The sequence below is a fragment of the Taeniopygia guttata genome, chromosome 36 (assembly GCF_048771995.1).
Source record: "Taeniopygia guttata chromosome 36, bTaeGut7.mat, whole genome shotgun sequence".
Classification (NCBI taxonomy): Eukaryota; Metazoa; Chordata; class Aves; order Passeriformes; family Estrildidae; genus Taeniopygia; species Taeniopygia guttata.
The window spans coordinates 3,874,538-3,897,296 of record NC_133061.1 but is presented as its reverse complement, the minus strand read 5'-3'; the positions used below and the strand labels follow the sequence as shown (position 1 = coordinate 3,897,296).

Genomic DNA, 22,759 nt, shown 5'->3' with positions numbered 1-22,759 from the left:
TCCTGCTATTCCTCCTTCTCCTGCACAATCCCACCTTCTCCTGCCACCTGCATCGTTTGACCATTCTGTTCCTCAAGCCTGCTTCTCCTTCCCTTCTCCTCCTGCCCCAAGGCCCAGCACCCACTGCCGGCTCCCTCTCCCCCCCAGACCCACAGCATCCCAGCCGAGGGGCAGGGATGGAGCTGGGGCAGGTCGGGCTGGGGCAGCGCTGGGCTCTCGGCCGCTCCCGCCCGCACTCGGTCCCCACTGCAGCCGCTCCCGCCAGGACAGCGCGGGGGGGCCCGGCCTTGGCGCTGCCCCACTCCCACCTCCCCAAATTCCCCTCGCGGGGGCGATGGGGCCGAGGGGGGGAGTCCAGTTGGGGAAGGCTCAGAGGGCCAGGGAGCTGTACATAAGGAACTGACAGGAGAAGCCATCAGTTTCAGAAAATGTTATTAATTGATGACACAGACTGCTGCTCAGCCAAGGCCCTGCTCTATTCATGAACTTCCAGAAGAACAACAAAGACTTAATAGAGCCATGAATATCATTTGCTATATAAAAGCAGGGAGCATATTAAGGGAGTAGGTAGTAGGTGGATTGGGAAGTCTGTAGCTCTCAAGTACTTCAGCCAGTGGGGAAAGCAGAGGGAGATGTGGCCAGGAGAATTAGGATGAAAAGGAGGCTGTGTCCTCCAGCAATTGGAGAGATCCCATGGGGAATGTCCCATGGCCTCTCCCATTTTTAGGAATGAAATTAGTTTCACAGGACTCCTCTGTCTGCTTTGTGGACAGAAACCTCTGGTGATGTCAATTTTTCCGCACACCCTGGGGCAGGGAGTGCAGCTGAAGGTGCCTCACCCACTTTGGGTGATCGGCTCCCTTGGCTGGCGGCGGCACCGGGGATTGATTGGGGACCCGGGAGTGACCAGGAGACAGACGAGTGACACATCAGGGGGGTGAAGAGTCAGCAGGGAGAGAGCACTGAAAATCTCATCAGTGAGTGCCCTGGGATCTTCGGGGAGTGAACATGGCAGGGCACCCATGGAGGGGAGAAAAGGGAAAGCCAGGGAGGGGTCCTGGCCAAAGGGAGGATGACCCCAAAATGTCTCTGAAGGGTCCCTTGGGAGAATGCTGAGGTAGTTTGCACGTTCCCCCAGAGGTAATTAAGGACATGGACACCCAGGGGGGCAATAAGGGAAGGGGAGAAGGGATTTGGACAACAGGGGATGGATGGTGTTGGTGTGCTGGGAAGGGATCAGGTGAAGGGGAGTGTGCAGCAATATGGTTCAGGCAAGAAGAAGCAGGAGGAATCTATGTGGTAAGAAAAAGGACGATGGAAAAGAGGAGGAAGAGAAAAATACAGAGGACTGAGATGCTTTTAAGCAGGGTCTTATCCTGACAATTTGCCAGCTGATACTTTGAATTCCCAGTTTCCAGGAGAGGAAAAGCAGGAGGTCAGGATGTCAGGGGTTTCTCTGTGGTGGGCAGCGGCAGCAGCGGGCGCAGAGGTGCGGGACCGGGAGCAGGGCTGGGGGCCTGTGGGGAGCTGCGGGGCCGGGCCGGGGCTGTGGGGCAGCCGGGGCTCAGCGCCGGGCGCTGCCTGACCCCACCAGCCCCGGGCAGGGCCGGCAGTGGCCCCCGGCCCCCAGGAGGCTGCGGGACGCCCCGGCCGCTGCCCGGCCCCGGGGAGCTGCCGGCCCTGCCCGCCGGGGGGGCCGCCTTTGGACACTGCGGCAGGACAGGCACCGGCTCTGCCATCCGGGCTGTGCAGGGGACCCTGAGCACAAGGAGCAAAACAAAGCAACATCTGGGAAATGCAGAGTGCACATGGATGGATCAGGATTTTCTGTGAAGGATTTAGCTTGGGTCCCTGCAGAAAGGAAAGATTTTGCAGAAAGCTCAGCAGCTCTCAGAGGATGAGCACCCACAGGCAGTGACCGCGGCTGCAGGAGTGGCAGAAGAAGGCCCTGCAGCACTTGGGCACAAAGGCACAGCAGCTGAAGGCAAGGAGGGATGAGCAAAAGGCCAAGCTGAAGGCAAAGGCCATGGCAGAGTTCCCACAGCCCCTGAGGGACCAACCCCAGGGCCCAAGGGGGCCCCAGCACCCAGGGGACGGCCTCGGCCACAAGCACCTGGCAGAGGCATTGCCCTCCTGGCCAGGGCAGAGCCCACCCAAACAGCCCCTGGGAAGGAGTCAGGGCTCCAGCTGCAGCCCACAAGGACACTGCAAGCACAGACAGCAGCACCCTCAGGAGGAGCGAGTCCACCCCTGCATGGACATGGATTGTCAGGGCTCTCTGAGCTCCCATCCCACCGGGGACCCACCACACTGCAGCCCTGGAGAACATCCAGGCTGGGTCTGCATCCAGAGGAGGCCTCTCCTGATGGACACAGGGGCCTCTCCATCCACTCTGAATCTTACACCTAAGGGGGGAACATTGTAAAGGAATGTTTTCATTATAAGGGAATAACTGGGAAAGCTGAGCTGGTGTCATTTGTTCAATTAGGAGCTGTGGGGGATAGGTTTGAAATAAACCGATTTTTTTTCTTCCTACTGTGATTGTAATTAACTAGGAAGGAGTTTGATGGTGGCATTGTAATACTGTAAAAGGTGATACAGAGGCTATTGCTGCTGTACCTTTGTGTCAAATGTCTGGCACGGCCTATGCTGAAGGGAACCCAGAGGTGTGGGCAGCCCCAGAGGGAAAATTTGATGTGGAGCCTCTCCAAATTACTTGGAAGCAACCAGGACAAGTGGGGGCTAAAAGCAACACCCTGTTCCAGGGGAGGGAAGGAAGGGCTCACAGCCTGGTATGGAGTCCCTGCTAAAGGCAGGGCTATTGGAGCCAGGGATGTCTCCCTACAGCACTCCTATCCTGCCAGTCAGGGAATCAGATGGCTCCAATGAGGAGCACAAGAACAAGTGGAAGACAAAGCCTCTGTGAAATGGCTGAATTTCCTGGCTAAAAACATCTTTTCAGTATTTGAAAAAAAAAAAAAAGGCAAATGGTGGAGAAAAAGGTTAAATATTTGGGACATACTGGGACTGAAAGTTTCTTGTGCATTCACCCAGAGAGGGTCAGGGCAATCTCAGGAGTAACATCACCCATGACTAAAAAGGAGCTGCGACAATTCTGTATTGAGAATTCTCTGTTCCAGCCAGAACATTGTAGGACTTTCTAACCCCACACAGCCTCCATGCTGTGGTATGGACAGGAGAAAGAGAATAAAACTTGAGAAAATGAACAAGCAAAAATATTGATGCCTCAGCTGTGGCTCTTCCAGACTCAGAAAAGAAATTGGAATTGTAGGGGAATGTTCAACAGGGCCATGCCAAAGGAATTTTTGGGCCAAAATGTGTCACCCAGTGGCCACAGTGGCCTCACTGCCTGCAGAATTGTGCAGCCACAGCTTCAACGGGAACCGAGGCCCAAAACCTGATGACAACAGGATCTCCAACTGTTCCAGTCTGCCATCAAGTTCAATCTCTGATAACCAAAAGAGCCTCGCAATGGATGAGCAGTGCTCGGTTATTACAGTGTGAAACTTGTTCAGTGGCACAGGAGGATTCAGAACTGAGGACAGGGGAAGGGTTTAACCCAGCCTCCTGTTTGAACAGCCCCCAGAGGGGCTGGGAAGAAACCCAGCACTGCATTCAAGTGACACAGCTCCAGACCCAGCCTGGGCGAGATTCAGGAGACATTGCCTGGCCTGAGGCAGAAAATGTCTTTGTGGATGGCTCTTCAAGGGCAGCAGAAGGGAAAAGAGTCCCAAGACACGCTGTTATTGAGGAAAGGGAATCAGACAAAGCCCAGGTTACCTCCCATGGTCAGCTCAACCGGCACAGCTGTGTGTGCTTGTAAGAGCCTGGCACTGAATGCCCTGGGCAGGAAGGCTTCAATATCTTCTGGTGACACCATCTCACCTAACAGGGGGGCAAAAGCAATTCTGATTGCTCAGCAACCACTGGATCACTTCTTAAGGTATTTCTAAAAGGAGTAATTAATATAAAAGGCATTGTGGAAGCAACAGACTCAGAGAGCAGAACTCATTTTACAGGAAAGATCCTCCAGGGGGTTATGGCAGCTTTAGGAATACAATGGGACCTCCAGAACCCCTGGCACCTCCAGAGCTCAGGCTGGGTACAAAGAATGAATGGGGATGGAAAGAAACACCTTTGGAAGCTGGGGATAGAAACCAAGATGTCATGGGTACAGCTTTTGCCATTGGCTTGGGCAAGAAGAGCCAGACCCAGGGCACATATTGAATTCTCTCCCCGGCAATTAATCTTGCGATTTCCTTACCCTGGGAATTCTCCACCTAGTGCAGGGTGGAGATAAGGGATGCACATTTAAAGCAGTCTGTGGCCAGAATCCTGTGTCTGGTGCAATCTCTCCCCCAGGAAGCTGGGCTGGCACAGAGCTGCCTTGGCACTTTGCTGTTGCCAACATCCCAGCAGGACATCGGCTCCTGCCTAAGGAGTGCAGAGCAGCACCACTGGTGGCCAAGTGGCGTGGCCCGTGCCAAGTGGCCCCGAGGCCAGAAACAGCCGCCAGCACAGCTGAGCACGGGGGACCCCTCAGCCTCGGCTCCAGGTCTCTGCAGCCCCGGAGATTTGCACTTCCCGCCTGCAGCAGGAGGATGGGAGGCCCCCACTGAGCTGCACTGAAGGCAGCGCAGCAGCAGCCAGGGCTCCACAGCGGGGCAAGGCCCTGGGCCTGCCCACACATCCTCTGCTGAAATCCTCGGCCTGGCCACCCTCCTTTGGCAGCTCCAGCCACCGGGGACAGCCCTTGCTGCCACTGCTGCAGCTTCAGCGCTCTCTGGGCCTGCCCTGCCACAGCTGCTGGGCAAGAGCACGGGACAATTCCACTCTGGCTCTCACTTACACTCACACACTGCCCTGCCTGCCATGGCATTGATGGAAAATACACCAGCTCATAGACTTTAACATTGTTAACCTTTGATTTCTCTACTCAGGCTTGCTTTGCCTTGGCCCTGGGGAAAGAAATGTTAAAGGTTTTGTTAAGGGATGTTGCACCCCTCAATGGAGATGAGTTTAACATCTCAACACACTGGGAATGGCCCAAAAGATACCCACAATGATAACGCCCAGCAGCAAAACATCAACCCCAGCAGCAAACAGCAACCAACACCTACCCCAGACACTGCCAGGGCTGCAGACACCTGGTCTGCAAAAGGCTGAGAAGGAAATCCAGCACTTCCCACCTCATTAACAGCTGAAGCAAAGAAATCTGCAAAACTTGAAACTACAGAACATTAAACCAGTGGATTTAGATTGCTTTAGACTGTATTAAGTTAGGGAAAAATCGAGCAAAACCCATGTGTCATGGAACGATTTTCTCTGCACACCCGGGCTATGTGGGGATGGAATGATTGCTGTTGCACATCTTGGCCAGAATAAAGAAATGCCTTTACTCTAACAATAAACATATTGGTGGAGTTTTTCTTTTTCCTGCAGCTTCAGTGCAGAGTATATAGCATGAGAATATTTTTTAAAATAATCCTACTTCTATGTCGCTGGTTAGGTTTGGTCAGGGATGTGAGAATGGGTTTTTACTCTGAGAAGAACGAGAAAAAAATTAATGGCCTTGGAACTTTTTTGTGTGTTTTTGTTTCACTTTTAGCGATGCCAAAATTTTGGTCAGGGTTTTTTGACATTCACCTTTAGGCTGCATTTTGCAAAACTAGAAGAGATTTAAAGGTGCCCTTTTAACTCATAAACATTAAACGGAGGATTTGAAGGGGAAAAAAAAGCAGCAGGTTTTAGGGGGGCACATGTGAGGCTGCTGAAGGCTGCTCTGGAAGAGAAGCTGCATTCCAGGCACTCGAGGAGGAGCTTTAGAAATGCAAATTAACACTGCTGGGGCAGAGTGGGGACAATGTACCTGGCTCTTCTTGCCTGGGGCAGGAATTGGCTGATTCCCTCTGCCCCTCACCCCAAGCTCTGCCTGCTTGCACAGATGGAATCTGCACGGCTGAAGGCAGAGCCCATGGTGAGGATCTGACTCTGAAACAGAAATGGCTGAGGCTGCAAAGGGAAACAGCAAATGGAGAATGTTGTGAAAACTTCACTAAAATAAGGGGGGATCATCCCTCGGTCCACTTCAACATCTGCTGTCACTGTCTGTGCTGTACAGGGTTTATCAGAGCACTGGGGCTTTTGCTAGAACAAGTTCAGAGAAATTAGTTGGAATTCAAGTATTTGATGATGTAATTAGAAAAATGTGGTATATTGATGCAGCCCTGGCTGCAGGGAGCACCCAGAAATGGGGAAAAGATGAAAGGCCACCAGAACAAATCCTACAACACCATGGACCAGCCCCTGGGAACCCAAACCAATTCGTATCAGGAGGCAGAGAACCCATTTATCATTTCAATGGCATCATTAGATTAAAAGCTGTCCTCAAAAGAAGAACTAACCAGTCAGCTCCAGCTCCTGACCTTCCTGCTGACCAATCCACTGAAAGAGGAACACAACATTTCACCAGGGGATGAGATCAGATTATCTGTGAGCAGAAAAAACAGGAGTTTGTGGAAAACTAAATGGCTCAAACTGCTGTTGGCAAAGAGATGACAAGGGAAAAGTGCTGAAAAAGATAACAAAGGAAATAGGAGAGCAGTTTATGTATTGGTCCAAACATAAAAAGGATGGGAATGGGACACGCTTTCGTGGCTTCCCGGCAGACCAGGGGTTAAACAAATGCTGCTTCTCCTCTTCTGTGCTGCAGCAACTCTCATCTTTTTACCATGCTCCACACCTTGGCAGTGCAGCTCATCCAGCAGCTGAGCCAGGGGATGCAGGTGGCAGCCAGGCCTCCTGATCCACAAACGGCCACAAAAGGACAGGGAATGAGGGCAACGAGAATAATGCCAAAACCAAAGAGGACCCGGGAAGAACAAAACAGAGTTGAGGAGTGAATCTGCCTGGAGATAGGGCCAGGGACCTGTAGATAAGGAAGTAACGGGGGAAACCATCAGTTCCAATAAATTTCACAAATTGAGCCACACAATTTCTCAAAGTCCCGCTAAATTCCCGAACTTCCAGGAGAACAAAGACTTAACAGAGCCATGAATATCGGCTGTTATACAAAAGGAGGGTGCATATTAACGAGGACAGGCAGCAGGCGCATCGGGAAGTCTGAACCTTCCAAGGACCTCAGCCCGTGGGCAAAGGGAGATGCGGCCGGGAAAATGAGGATAAAAAGGAGGCTGCGGACTACAACCATGGCAGAGAGCGCACGGCAAATGCCCCACGGCCTCTCTCCCCCTGCTCGGCAATAAAGTCACTTTTACAGGACTCCTCGCTCTCCTCCGGCCACAGAAACCTCCGGCGACGGGAATTTCCCCGCACGCTCCCGGCCGCGGGGCAGCCCCCTCGGTCCTACCCACAGCAGCCGGGCCGAGCCAGCGCTGCTCCGGCAGCGGCTCCTGCCCAGGCCCCGGCGGGAAGGAGACCGCGGGCAGCCGCTCCCGCCGCGCCCTCAGCCCGGGGCCGGCACGGGCCGGACACGGCACCACCGACCCGCCGCAGCCCCCTGCCGCCCCCTCCGCCCGCAGCCAGCCCCGAGCCCCCGCAGAACCCAGCGCGGCTCCCACCTGCGCCGGGGCCGCCTCCGAGCTCCGCCGACGCCGCCTCACCGCGCTCCGGCCGCTGCCGCCGCTCCCGGGCCCGCACAGACGCTCCCGGCGCCAATGGCGCCGCTGCCCAACCACGGCCGCCCTCAGCCCGCCGCCGGGGCCGTGCTGCGCCCCACTCCCACCAATCAGCGCGCCGCAACCGCGACTGACGGCACCAGCGGCCAATGGCAGCGAGCTCGGGGCGGGCTCTGCGCACGGCCCAGACTCGCCCCGCGCTCTCAGGGCCCCCCGCGCTGCGTGAGGGCAAAGCCGGAGATGAGCAACAGCCCCGGGACGGGCCCGGGCCCGAGGCGGGATTGAGCTGCCCACACAAACAAACTTCTCCGCACCTCCCGCCACGGCTTTCCCGGCCCTGCGCCTTCCGTGCCTCCGCCTCTGCGGGAAGCCCGGGAGCCTCCCTTCTCCTGCCCCTCATTAGTGCATCGGTGCTTGGCTTTGATTTCCCCCAAAAAGGGAAACCTGCCCAAAGCCCTGTGGGTGAGCGGGGGAGGGGAGAGATTTCTGGCAGAAAACTCCAAAGACTCAGAGCAGGATGAGGAGAAGTCAGTGCAGAGCCTTAAATGCAGCTTTCCCCACGCCTCCCTGCTCCCAGCTGCACCTCCTCCCCCGGCAGGGCAGGAGACAGGGAATGGGGCCATGCTCAGCTCATCCCCCGCGGCTTCTCCCTCTGCTCAGGGACAGGAGTCGTTCCCTGCTGCACCCTGCGCTCTCTCCCAGCCGAGACTTCTCCAGGAACTTCTCCGAGCCGAGTCCATCCCCTGGGGCACAGCCCCCTCCAAGTGCTGCAGCGTGGGTCACTGTGCCACGGGCTCGGTCCTGCCAGGCCAGGCTGCTCCAGCGGGGCCCCTCTGCCCACGGGGTCACAGCCTCCTCTCAGGCATCCCCGAGCTCCAGCCTGGCTCCTCCAGGGGCTGCAGGGGGATCTCTGCATCCCCACGGAGCTGCAGGGGGATCTCTGCATCCCCACGGACCCGCAGGGGGATCTGTGCAGCCCCATTATAATATAAATTATGGAAAAATTCGTGCTTATGTAAAATATACATGAAGTCAGTTGTGCTAGTAGAAAAAGATTCTTAAAGTTTTAAAAGACCTGAAGACCCAGCCGGGAAAGACTGGAAACCACAGATGACAGAGAAAGAAAGACCTAATTTACAATTGAAAACACGTGTCTCCCTGCAGAGATGGGCACTTTCCGGGGATACTCCACCAGACGCCCAAGGTGAAAAATGCACATATGTTAGTTTGAATAGTAGTGCTGTATTAACATTTTAATAGTATGGTAAATGTAGTTTTGTATTTAAAATGAAGGTTTAGTAGTTAAAAAAAAACCTGTATATATGGGTTTTCTTTTAAGGAATGGGTTACTCGCTTTGACATAACCCTCACAAAATGCCTAAATCTTCCAGGGAAGAAGAATGTATGGTTTTCTTCTCAGAAGAAGCTAATTTCTTCAGGTCTTGCTCAGACTCGAAGACGCCATGGGGATTAAAGGAAACAGTTGGCATATAACAGACAAGAGTTTCTTGTTTTAAATAGAATGTATGCATAACCATGAAGGATATATGAATATGCAATAGTGTAGTTTTAAGGGTGATTCCTTTGTTCACAAGGTATGCTTGTTGTGGCTTAAATGCCCGAGAGCATCTGGACATCCTTAAGTCTTTGGTTTTTATTGTCTTGTAATTGTCCTAACTCTGAATTTTTATTACTCTAATTGTATTACTATTTTAATAACCATGTTATTATTATTAAAAATTTAACAGCCATGTGATTGGCGTTTTTCACGGCATGCTGAGCAACACATTTGATTTGCTTTCTCTTTGCTCTGTTTTTTTTTTACTCTGACATTTTGGATGATTCTTGGAGGTGAAAAAACATATTGGCATACAAGACCTCACCTTATTTGCTTTCCTGTCTTAAAACAGCATTGGTTGCAATAAGGTGTTATAAATCCTTTAGTTTTCTGAGCTGCCCTTATTGGAGGCTTCCCGGGAACCTCTTTGCTTTGGTTAGTTTTTATTGCTTATACTATTTTGTTTCTACCCAAGCCTCATGGTCTTTTTTCAGTTTTTCTCACACACAGACTTTCCAGGTCGCAGGTATGAGATGCGATCATTTACACATAAGCTTTAAGATCTCAGGTTCTGAATTGGCTTGATTAGAAGCCTTCAATTTACACTTGGGGCATGGAACAGCAATACTACCCTTTCTCACAAACTCTGCATTGTAATAGTACTCATACAAGGTGCCAGCCTCTTAATACACCAAAAACTCCCAGGAATTGCCTGCAGGCCATTCCGTTTATCACTTTGGCACTTTTCCTTTATTTAACCCCTCTTTTACAAAATCTCAGTCTTTTCTCGTTCTCTTCTCGCACAATCTAATTAAAGCATTGTTTCTACTGACACTTATTTCGTTGCCCTGCGAAAGGCTGTGCCTGTTACAGCAAAAACTCTGATATGCTCACAAACACAGAACCCTGTCCTTATCTCAAATTCAAGGAGAGTCAGGGCTTAAGTTGTTGTGAGGGAGGAATTCTTGGAATTCCTTTGATTTGTTTTGCTACAGTTAAACATAAATCAGTATAGTGTAGCTCTTCTGCATAAAATGCTACACTTGTTGCAAAAAAAATCTTAAAATCTCTATAAATGCAACTATATAATCTCGAGAATTAAAATACTATAATGTGGGGGGACAATCACACAAACTCACTGGGAATTTCACTGGTGGTATCTCTTAAAGTGTCCCCTTTTCTCAACACAACACAGCATAACAGCACACAGTAAAATTCCAGGAATCCAAGTCCGAACCACTGGGGCAGAGGAACCCCCCCAGTTCGTCTAGCCACTGTTCAAATGCACACAAATCACCGCCTTTAAACACAGTGAACGCCCTCAGCCCCGTTTCTCCGCTTGTTTCCCTTCCCCGCGGGCACTCAGGCCCAGGAGCGAGGCCGGGCCCTGCCGGCTCTGAGGGACTGCCCAGCAGTGCTGCTCTGGCACCCCAGGGCCCTCTCAGTCCGGCCCTTTATCGCACACCAGCGCTCCTTGGCTGTCTCCGCAGGTGGCAAGCGAGGCAGAGCGGAGCCCCTCCAGGGAAATTCCCCGGGTGCAGGTGGCAAGCGAGGCAGAGCGGAGCCCCTCCAGGGAAATTCCCCGGGTGTGCCAAGGAGGTCTGTTCTACCCCCTGCCCCTGCGAGGACAGAAAACCTCCTGCCTGGCTCGCCATAATGAAACACGGATGAAAATCAAACCCTACAATTTTAATAAAGATTTGTAGGGAATGGGTATGTTTATTTATAGTGCTGTGGACGCATGTCAGGACTTATTGCCCTTTAATGGACATGCGTCCACAGCGTTATAAATAAGCATACCCATTCTCTACAAATCTTTATTAAAATTGTAGGGTTTGATTTTTCATCTGTGTTTCACTCCCCAGGAGCAGGAAAATCCCCATTCCCTGTTTCCTTGTGGCTGCAGCCTAGAACATCCACTCAGAATGATGAACTTTCTGACAGCCCTGCTGAATGACACCAGGACAAGGCTGGTGAAAAAGGGAGAAAAATGTGTTTTGATAAGAAATTACAAAAATATTTCTTTCTGTTGCATTAATTTTTAGTCCATTGCAACTCTGTTTTCACAGTGCCACCTTCTCAGCTGATTGTTTTTGTGTCCTTCTTTCTCTCCTGCCTCTCTTTGCCTGCTCTGTTTCTCTCTCAGTGTCCCCCTTGATCCAGGGCAGCTCCCACCAAAGGCCCTGCCCTGATTTCATTCCCAATCCATGAGCTACAACAACCACGGGTGAAGTTATGAAGGCTGGCAGTGAAATGTCACTGTAGGATCCTGCTGCACTTGGCTTTCGGCCCCTTCTTAACAGTTTTTCTATCAAGGTCAGGAACATCTTTTCCTGGCTGGTAACTGGAATTCCAGCCCCTGGGAGTGTGTGCCATGGATCCCAGAGGGGCATTCCCGAGGCTCCCAGGGTGCTGCTCCTGCCGTGCCTCCCAAGGAGCTGTGCAGGGCAGGGGACAAGGTGCAACAGCTCCGTGGGCTCCTGCAGCACGCAGCAAAGGTGGCTTTGCTGGGCATTTCCCAGCACATTCCCTGCAGATGGAGGGAGGAAAGGGAAGCGAGTCCCTGACAGAATCCCGGAACGATTGGGGTGGGATCGGAGCCTGCCCGCGGGTTCCGATCCCGGGAGGGAGAGACGCCTCAGCCCCAGCGAAGGCGCAAATGAGACCCTGGGAGCGCAACCTGCGGATTTGACTGAACAGGGATTGAACGGAACAAGAAATGGGCAGGAGAAAGGGAGAGAAAGAAATAGTAAAGGGATCTCAGAGAGAGAGAAGAAATCGGAAAAGGTCTCAGAGGGACAGAAAGAAATAGGAGAAGGCTCCGGCCGGGCCTCCGCAGCTCCCCGGGACACCCGCCGGGCGCAGCGCCGCTCACAGTTCCGGCCAATCAGAGAAGGCGCTGAACAATTTCCAGCCAACCAGAGCTCTTCTCGCCGATGAGTCACCAGTTGCCGGGCGGCCCCGGAGCGGAGTTCGGGGCTCGGGCCGGGGGGACGGACCCGCCCCGGAGGGTCCCCGAGCCCCCTGCCCGCCCCGGGGCCGGCCGGGGGCTCCCCACCCACAGCCGGGGCTGCGGGGCCGCGGGCAGAGGCTGGGAAAGGGAGCTCCGGGCTGGAGCGGAGGGGCTGCGGGAGGAGGAGGAGGGACAGGAGGAGCGGCGGGAGCAGGAGCGGGAGAATCCCGCCGCTCGCACCGCCCGCACGCCGGGGCTGCAGCACCCCCTGCCCCGCCAGCATCGCCCCAGCCCCGAGCCGCAGGGCAGGGGGAGGCCGAGCTCGCCCCGGCTCTATCGAGGGGTCTCCGGGAGGATTTTTCTGGAGAGCGCTCGGAGCCGGCAGATGCCGAGCCCCGGATCCCTCCGGGCTCCCCAAGAGGAGCTTTTTCGGGGGGAGAGGAGCTGTGATCGCCCCTCGGAGGGTCCCGGGGGGACCACGCGGGGCTGGCCCGGTGCTGACAGGGCGGGACATTGGTTTTGGGGATCCCCGTGGGAGAAGAGCTGCTCATCAAGAGAAATGTGCTTTTGAAGCTCTGCTTGGTTACCAGGATCACCCTCTGTGCCAGGAGCCCGGCCCAGCTCAGCAGCACAGACACAGCACAAGGACTTTAATGACCCTCTGGGGCTTTGTGCTCAGGCCCTGAACATCAGGCCCTGAGAGGGAGCTGCAGAAACCTCTCCAGAACTCCAAGTCAGAATCCAACTCCAAAGTTTCTTGGACTTTGAATGGGTCCCACTGAGGGACACGACTGAGAAAGTGTCCCCAGGCCCCAGGCAGAGCAGAGAACTGGAGGCACTGATGACAGGCGGGGACAAAGAGAAGCCAAGTCTTGGTGCCCTGGGGCACAGCAGGGTCTGTGCCACCAAGGGCTGTGAGGAGACACCTTGTCCTGAGGCCCTGGGGCCTCCTGGCACAGCCCCAGCCAGGCTGGGCACTGTCAGCCCCTGGTCCTGCCCTCAGCATCCCCCCCTAGCCCACATCCCAGTGGCCTCAAGGATCTGCTGGAAGGAGTCCCTGGGGAGCCTTGGTCAGGAATGGCCCTGGGGGCTCCTTCATGCTCCCAGGGACTGCAGGTTTTTCGAAGGACTTTGGGCTTTGCTTTTGCCTTGGAGTCTCTGAGAGGTTTGTGCAATCCTGGCCTCCAATTATCTGCTGTAATTAGTCCCTGGAGAGTCTTTGTCAGGAACAACACTCAGTGGGGCTCATTAATGCCTCAAGGTACTTCAGTTCTAGTAAGGTACTTGGTGTTTCCCATTTGATCCAGACTCTGTGTGAGGTTTGTGCAATCATGGCCCCAATTATCTGTTTTAACGACTCCCTTGAGAGTTTTGTACTGACCCTCAGTGGGGCTCATTACTACTTTGAGATACTCAACTTTTGTAGGGTACTTTGGATTTTCTTTTCCACACTGAGAGGTTTTTGTGCCATTTTGAGTCTCTGAGAGGTTTTTGTGCCATCCTGGCCTCCAATTCTCTCCTCCAAGGAGTCCATGAGGAGCCTTTGTTGGGGATGGACCTCAGTGGGTCCCATTAATGCTTTGACACATTTGGGTATTTCCTCTTGACTTTTACTCCTGGAAAGGTTTGTGCAATCTCCTCTCAGGCCCTGAGGTTCCAGGGCTCAGCTCCAAATGCACCACGGGGCTCATTAGGATCAAGCAAGTCCTGACAAACCATGGCTCTGCCTTGATTTCCCTCTGATCTGGGGCAGTTCATTAGGAAGATTTCCTTCTGCAGTTATGGAGAAATATTTTTAAAACCTTATATGAAATACGTATTCCTGTTTTAAAGGGTGTCTTTTATTACTGTTCTTGTTATACAATATGTGATTGCAGCATTCAGTGACTGATACTGACCCAGGGACACTCCTAAGGAGCTCTGGCCTGGTCAGAGACACTGTGCCTTGAGATCTGACCCAGTGTGGACAACCTTGCTCCCCATTCCCCAACCCCATCCTGTCTCTCTTCACTCCCCTGGGACCTGCTTTGCTCAAAGAACTGGCTGTGCACATCCAAGGAGGGTTTCTCCTTCTTTTATTTTTGAAGTTAACTAAACTCCTGAGTTTCCCCATTGAAAACAGACACCCTCCTCAGGTCTGTGCCAAGCCGAAGGTGCCTCCAAGACCACTACAGCTGTGAGGGTGGATCATCATCCCAACCCGCACTGGGCCATTGCAAGGGGCTGTGTCCATGGACACTGCACTGACCAGACTGATGGGTTTGGGTGCCATGGCAACGCTCATCAGTTCAGGTTTCCTTGGAAACCACCCCAAGGAGTCATTTCTGCAGCCAGGTTCCATGGCCTGCAGAGCTGTTGCTGCATTCAGCTGCCATGGCAGCCCTCAGGACAAAGCAGTGCCAGGGCTGTTCCAGGTACAATTGCAGTGACACTCATTGGTGTCACCAGGTTCCACAGCAACAGCCACAGGGACGTGTTCCTTGGTTTGGTGCCGCGACAACCAAGGCCTGGAGCTGCTGTGATGGTTGTTTGCCATGGACACCTGCCCTGGGCCCCTTGCTCTGGGCTGGTGTCACTGGAGCTGGGTCTCTGGGAGCTCCAGAGGTGGCTGTGGAGCATTGCCTGTGCTGTGGCAGGGACTGGCAGACACTGCTGGGCTGGGATAGAGGCTCTGGGGGGATTGGGGTTCCAGGGCAGGGCAGGGCTGGGGTTCTGGGGCAGGGCAAGGCTGGACCTGCCCCTTCCTTCCCAACACACAAAATGTTTCCAGCCAACAAGCTCCTCCAGTCTGTCACAACAGGCAGTGTTGGAGGTGGAACCCCAATTCCGGCCATAGGCACCTGGACAAGAAGGACAGTTCTTTTCCATAGGAAGGAAAACCCAGAGCCCCAGTGTTCTGAAGGGAGGTGAGAGCCTCACTAGGCCAAGGCCAGCCAGAATTGTCAGTAATGGCAGATTTTTCTGGGACCAGCCTTTGGATATAGGGAATTTTGGAGGTAGAACCCCAATCTCAGCCATGGGCACTAGGAGAAGCTGGAAAGTTCTTTCCCATAGGAAGGAAAGCACGGGGCCTTCCCCAGTGTTTTGGGGACAGATGAGAGGTCACCCGCATGAAACCATTGCCAGCCAGACTTCTCATGGCAATATTCCTATGGGAGCAATCCCTGGATAAAAGGAAATTTGGAGGTGAAATCTGAATTCTGGCCATGTGTGCCTGGAGAAGAATGAGAGTTCTTTTCCATAGCAAGGAAAGCACAGAGCCCCATTGCTCCAGCAGCTGAGGAGAGGCAGACCTTGGCATTCCAACATCAGCCAGACCTGTCAGTGGCCCCTGGCAGGCCAAGCCACCCAGACCTGGTCCATGTTCCCTCGCTTCCATGGGGCCCCTCAGTGTCCCAATGGTCCTTTGCTTCCAGGAGGCCCTGAGGTGTCACAATGCCCCCTTGGTGACACCAGGCCCTGAAGGGTCGGAATGGTCTCCATGGTTCCATCAGGCCCCACAGAGCCATGGTGGTCTCTGGGTCCATGAAGCCCCACAGTGTCACCATGGCCCCTTGGTTCCATGGGCTCCAGTGGTGCCACAATGATCCCCTTGGTTCCATGAGGTGCCCACAGTGTCACAGTGATCTCCATGGGAAGGGAAGAACCGAGCCCCAGTGTGGCAAGGGGCAGCCAGAGTTGATGGTACTGGCAGATTGTGGCTGGGAGCAACCCTTGGATATAGGGAATTTTAGAGGTGGAACCCCAATTTCAGCCATTTCTGTGTAGATAAGAAGGTTCTTTTCCATAGGAAGGAAAGCACAGACCTTTTGTTCCAAAACAGAAGAGGAGAGAGGTGGCTCCTGAGAGGCTGAACCAACCAGACCTGTTTGTCCTGGCAGCTTTTATCATATGGAATTTGGGAGGAGGAATTTCAATTTTGACCATGGACCCCTTGAGAAGAAAGAAGGTTCGCTTCCATTCAAAGGAAGGCACAGAGCCCCAGTGTTTCTAGGGCAGGTGAGAGGCAGCTCCCAAGAGGCCAAGGGCAGGCAGACCTGTCTGTCCTGGCAGCTTTCACTTGGGAGCAATCCTTGGATGTACAGAGTTTTGGAGGTGGAATCTCAGTTTTGGCTGTGGGTGCCTGGACAGGAAGAGGAGTTCTTTTCATTAGGAAGGAAAGCACAGAGCCCCAGTGTTTCAGAGGCAGATGAATGCCAGCCCTCAGGAAGCCAAGGCCAGCCAGACTTGTCAGTCCCGGCAGCTTTTGTCTGGGAGCTATCCTTGGCTATAGGGAATTCTGGAGGCAGATCCCCAATTTTTGTCATGGGTGCCTGGTTGAAATGGATGTTTTTTCCCCATAATAAAGAAAAGCACATGGTCGCAGTATTTGAAAGGCAGATGAGAGGTGGCCCTTGGGTGGCCAAGGCAGCCAGATCTGTCTCAGACCTGGCAGATTTCATCTGGGAACAATCTTCGTATATAAGGAAATTTGAAGGAATCCAAATTTCGGCCCTGGGTCCTTGGAGGAGAAGGACAGTTCTCTCCCATAGGAAGGAAAGCCCAGAGCCCCAGGGCTTCAGGGGCAGATGAGAAGCAGCCCTCAACATGCCAAGGTCACCCGGACCTGTCAGGTGGTCCCCAGGAGGCCCAGCCAGCCAGACCTGTTCCATGTTCCCTTGGTTCCATGGACCCCACAGTGTCACAATGGTCTCCTTGGCTCCATCAGGCCCTGGAGTGTCACAATGTTCCCCTTGCTTCTGCAGTGTCACAATGGCCCCGTGCTTCCATGAGGCCTTGCAGTGTCACAATGGCTTTGTGGTTCCACAAAGCCCTGATGTGTCACAATGGCCCCTGGGCTCCGTGTGCCCTCGCTGTGTCACAGCGGCTCCTCTGTGACGCTGCGGCTGCACAAGGTCACCATGGACCCTTGGTTCCTTGGGGTCTCTGAGTTCACAATGGTCTCCTTGATCCCATGAGGCAGCACAGTGTCACCCTGGCCCCTTGGTTCCATGAGGTTCCATAGTGCCACCATGGTGTCCTTGGACCCAAATTGTCAGAACTGACCCACGGTTCCATGAGGTTCTGCAGTGTCACTGCAGCAGTCAGAGGCCCTGCAAGGCCTCCCTGGTGGTCACTCACCTAAGATAAGAAATGCCGAGTCACAGTGACTGGACCAAAGAAGCCCCTCTTCTGCATTCGGACCCTTCTTATCTCTCTGTAAGGGTATTGGTCGTATTCTCCTCAACTCTGGCAACTGGACAATTTCCAACACCCCAGTACCCCATATAAACACCCATTTCTGCCCAGTTTGGCAGAACTGTCACTGCATCCCTTCAGAGGAGCTGGCAATAAAGGACATCGCTGTGGAACCGCATACAGCCTTTTCCTCTCTCTATCCCTGTGTGTCTGCCAGAGGCACTTGTGAGCACAGAGCGAAATCACTGAGAGCTGAACTCACAGAGCTGAAATCACTCCAGAGGTGCTCGCTAAGTTGCCTGTGGCTGGGAGCTGAGCCGAGGGACCCAGACAGGCTGAGCCTGACAGCGCAGCGCTATCCGGACACCCACGGCAGCGGCAGCCCGGGGGTCAGATGGACCCCTGGGACCCCAGGCTGCATTAACCTGGAGTGACTGGGATCACAGAGGAACCATAAAGGAAGTTACTGGAATAATACTGGGACTATCTGGGAGTGACTGGAATCATACTGGGAGTGACTGGAATCATACTGGGTGACTTGGAGTGACTGGGACCTTACTGGGGGCAAATGGTACTGTAATGAGAGTGACTGGGTTCATACTGGGATCATACTGGGAAGGACTGGAACCATACTGGGACTGCCTGGAACTATTATAGGGGTGAATGGGAACACCTGGGAACATGCTGGGATCATGCTGGGATCACACTGGGAGTGACCGGGATGATACTGGGATCACACTGAGTGTAACTGGAAGTGACTGGGACCATACTGGGGGTGACTGGGAGCCACAGGGCCCATGCTGGGAGTGGCCTGGGGGGAACTGGGGGAACTGGCCCAGCTGGGGCTCAGGATTGTTCTCCCCAGAGCTGCCCCAGGTCCTGCTGCCACCCCTGCCCCACAGAGCTGAGGGACAGGGGACAGCTGAGGGACAGAAGACAGGGACAGGGGACAGGGGACAGTTGACATGGACAGTGCACAGCTGAGGGACAGGGGACAGCCAGGAAACATGTCCTGGCTGAGGGACAGGGGACAGGGACAGGGCACAGCCGAGGGACAGGGCACAGGGACAGGGATAGGGCACAGCTGAGGGACAGGGGACAGTTGACATGGAGAGGGCACAGCTGAGGGACAGGGCACAGCCAGGGAACACGGCCTGGCCGAGGGACACTGAGCCCCAGCACTTTGGGCTGTTGCCCTTGGGCTCCCAGCACAGGCCCAGGGGCAGAATCCCCTCCAGAAACTGCTGTTTGCTTTCAGCTCTGCTCTGGAACATTCCCCAGGAGCCCCTGCAGTGGCTGCAGCCCAGCCGGGTGCCCGGGGCCACCAAAGCCACTCCGGCAGTGCCCTCCTGCCCCGGGCAGGGCACGGAACACCCAAGGAAAGGCTCCTGCTGGGCTCAGGGCAGGGACAGGGCACTCCCCTGGTGCAGCTACGGGCACAGCAGAGCCAGCCTGGGCAAAGGATTGGGATCGATGTCCCATGGAATCCCAGCAGGGATTACTTCTCATTGCACTGCTCTCGTTCGGTTGTCATCAATTCAAGTAATTTCCCCATGGAATTCCCATGGCAGTGGGTTAGGGAGTAGGTCCATCCATGGAATTCTCACCTGACTGGGATGAGAGTGAGATCTGCCCATGGAAATTCCATGGCAATTCCTTCATTCCCAAGTCCCCCATTCCTGAATCCCCCATTCCCATAGGAATTGCCCTTCCCTTCCCACACCCACCTTTGTGCTCCAGAGCCTCCCGACCATATCTGATGTATTTTGGGGGCCTTTCCACACAGGTGTGTCCCAGGTAATGCTTCATCTGCTCCACCATGATCCCTCTGGATTCCCAGCACCTCTGGGTGATCCAGATGGCAGTGTTGGACACTGCAAAGCTCCCGTATCCCAGCTGGAAGGAGATAAAATCCCAGCCCTCGTAGCTGTACTGGTGGGATCCATGGATGCTCCATTGGACAGGAGGTCACAGCTGGAAACCCCCTGCACTGTGTGGAGACCTGGGAACGAGGAGAGAACAGACCCATGGAGTCGTGTCCCAGCCCCAGGGAGCCCCTTGGAGCTCCCTGGATTCCCATCCCAGCCCCACGGATCCCCCTCATCGCCAGAGATCCCATCCCAGCCCCTCAGAGTCCTCCATTCCCGCAGATCCCAGCCCAGCCCCCGGCTCCCCCCACTGCCCCTGCTCTGGTTGTACCGGCCCCGTCTCCAGGTCACTGTCAGCCACGGGCCGGTTCCCGTCCTTGAGCAGGGTCTGGCTGTCCCAAAATCCCAGCTCTGGCTATCCCAATGTCCCAGCTCTGGCTATCCCAATGTCCCAACTCTGGCCATCCCAATATCCCAGCTCTGGCTATCCCCATATCCCAGCTCTGGCTGTCCCAACATCCCAGCTCTGGCTGTCCCAATATCCCAGCTCTGGCTATCCCAATATCCCAGCTCTGGCTATCCCAATATCCCAGCTCTGGCTATCCCAATATCCCAGCTCTGGCTATCCCAATATCCCAGCTCTGGCTATCCCAATGTCCCAGCTCTGGCTGTCCCAATATCCCAGCTCAGCTCCCGCCCCCATCCCCGGTGTCTGTGCCTCCATCCGGCCCCGCTCGCTGCCGCAGCGCTCACGGGGGGTCCCGTCCACGTCCCCCACAATCAAGGACTGGGGGACCCCCGGGCCAGGCTCTGAGAGCACCACTTCCAGGAACTGTAGGGAGTGGAAAACTGGGGGGACATGGAGATTTGGGGGAGCTGAGGGGGCTGAGAGTTTGGGGATCCAGGGGGTCCACAGGCCAAGGAAAAGGGGGACATGAAGAGATGGCAGAGCTGGGAAGGAGCTTCAGGGGCTGAGAGCCAAGGAAAGGGGGTGCAGGGACTGGGAGAGCTGGGGTGGGGTGTCCAGGGAATCCTGTGCCCAGGAAAGGGGGTGCTAGGGCTCCTGAACATGAGGAAAGGAGGAGCTGGGAGCTGGGAAAGGCAGGAATGGGGGCCCAGGGGTCCCAGGTAGGGAAAAGGGTGGGGCTGGGGGCTGGGAGAGGCGGGGGCTGGGAGCAGGTTGTGTTGGTGGCGGATAAGGGGGTGCAGGGGGGTCTCACTGCCGGACAAAGGGGTAAAAGGGTGTCTTGGTTCTCAGGAATGGGGGCGCAGGGGGGGTCTCAGGGTCACGGAAATGGGGGGGCAGCGATGGAGAGGTAGAAGGGAGTTCCAGGGGTCCTTGAGCCCAGGAAAGGGGAGTCCAGGGTTTCCCAAAAAGGGATACCAGGGTGGGAACACCCGGGGTGTTTGGGAAGGGGGAATTCAGAGGGTCTCTGGTTTTGCACAAAGGTGGGGCTGGGGGCTGGGAAAGGCAGCAATGGGGGTCCAAGGTGTTCCAAGGCATTCCAGGATCAGGCACACGGGAAATCTAGAGGCTGGGAGCAGGGAAAAGGGGAGCAGAGGGCCCTGATGTCCGGAAATGGGGGATTCAGGGGGGTCCCTGTGCAGGATAAGGGGAGCAGGGGGGGTCCCGGTGCCGGCAATGGCGATTCAGGGTCCCGGTGCCCGGGGTCCCACTCCCCCCTCGCCCGCCAGGAGCGCCCCCAGCCCCAGCGCTGGAGCCACCGCGCTGCTCCTCCTCACTCCCAGTGTGATCCCAGTATGATCCCAGTAGGATCAGCCACCCAGGAGCTGCTCCCAGTATGATCCCAGTACAGCCCAGTCACTCCTGGAATCCCCCCACCCCTCTCTGCGTTCCGACCTGTCCCGGCTCCATCCCCGCCCCTCCCGCGGCTGCGGGGAGGAGGAGGAGGAGGAGGAGGAGGGAGGAAGAGGCGGAGCGGCAGCGGGAGCAGCAGGAGGAGCGGGGAGGATGAACCGCGGGGCTCCGGCTCCGCCTGAACTCGCAGCACCCCGGGAGCGTCGCCCCCATCCCGCAGGTGCCCGGGGAAGGGGAGCTGGCCCCAAATATCCCGGGGCTCCCTGGGTTTGGGGTTTTTGGGGGGATGTTTGGAGCTGGTGGGGCTCCAAGGCCGAGCCGCAGCTGCCCTCGGGGGGACATCGGGGGTCCCCGGGAGGTGTTTTTGGGGGGTCCCGGTGCGGGTGGCGGCAGAGCCCCGGCGGGGCCGGGGGGATGCGGGTCCCCCCGCGGTGCGGGTTGGGCTTCCCGGCCGGGCCCTCCGAGCTCTGCCGGGGCCGCGTGGGGACCGCGCGGGAGCGGCGGGGGCGGCGGGGGGACCCCGGATTTGGGGAGCCCCGGGAGAGCCGCGGCTTCCCTGGGCGGGAGCGCAGAGAGAGGAGAGCCCCAGGAGCCCCAGCGGGGACCCCGAGAGGGGGGACCCCTGGCAGTGCCGGCACCCGGCAATGGGGGTGCTGGGGCTGGAGGGGCGGCATGGCCGGGAAAGGGGTTCGGGGGTACCGGGGCCGCCAGGGGCTGCTCCCAGCAGGTGCCCAGTTCCTACCCCTGTGTGCTTCCAGTCTCCTGGGCACTCCCAGGATGAGCCCAGTCAGTCCCAGTATCACCCTGCTCACTTCCCCTCACTCCCTGCAGGATCCCTGTTTCTCCCAGTATGAGCCCAGTCATTCTCAGTCATTCCCCATTGTGACGCTATTTGCCCCCAGCAAGTCCCAGTTGCTCCCACTTTTCTCCGGTGTGTTCCCACTTCTCCCACTTGCTCCTAGTATAGTCCCAGTCACTCCCAGTATGATCCCAATATGAGTCCAGTATGATCCCAGTCTGCCCCAGCAGGGCCCCAGTCACTCACACTTGCCCCCAGCATGGTCCCAGTTGCCCCCAGCACATTCCCAGTGGCTCCCAGTGTGGTCCCAGTCACCACCTGCATGTTCTTAGGTACTCCCAGTACATCCCAGTTGCCTGGAACATTCCCAGAGTCTTTGCCAGGCACTCCCAGTTACCTCAGCATGGTTCAGCTACCCCCAGTTTTATCCCAGTCACTGCCAGTACATCCAAGTTGTCACCTGCATGACTCCTGTCATTCCCAGTTGCTCCCAGTAGCTCTCAGGGTGTGTGCATTTGGCTCCCAGCATGGGCCTGGCAGCTCCCAGTAACCCCCAGTCAGGGTCCCTTGGCACCCACTGTAATCCCAGTATGATCCCAGTCACTCCCAGTATGATGCCAGTGCCCCCCAGTGTGATCCCAGCTGCTCCCTGTCAATGCCAACATGACCCCAGGAACCACCAGTATGATCCCTATGACTCCCAGTCTCTCCCAGTATATCCCAGTCACTCCCAGCATGCTCCCAGTCCCTCCCACTTCCTCCCAGTTACTTTCAGCATGATTCCAGTTGTTCACAGCCACTCCCAGTCAATCCCAGTATGATTCCATGGTCCCAGTATAATCCCAGTAACTTCCAATCACCACAGTATGGTCCCAGTTGCCTGCAGCTACATCAGCCCAGTCAATCCCAGTATGATGCCATTTGCT

The 22,759-nt window shown here is 55.4% G+C and overlaps 1 protein-coding gene across 1 annotated transcript in view; it reads right to left on the bottom strand.

The window, feature by feature from the left end:
* Window positions 1-3,091, bottom strand: part of LOC140681477 (uncharacterized) — a 472,703-nt gene extending 469,612 nt beyond the window's left edge. Inside the window, 1 exon segment of the mRNA XM_072921312.1 lies at window positions 3,051-3,091. Coding sequence (XP_072777413.1) covers window positions 3,051-3,091 — 41 coding nt within the window.
* Window positions 3,092-22,759: the final 19,668 nt, after the last annotated feature.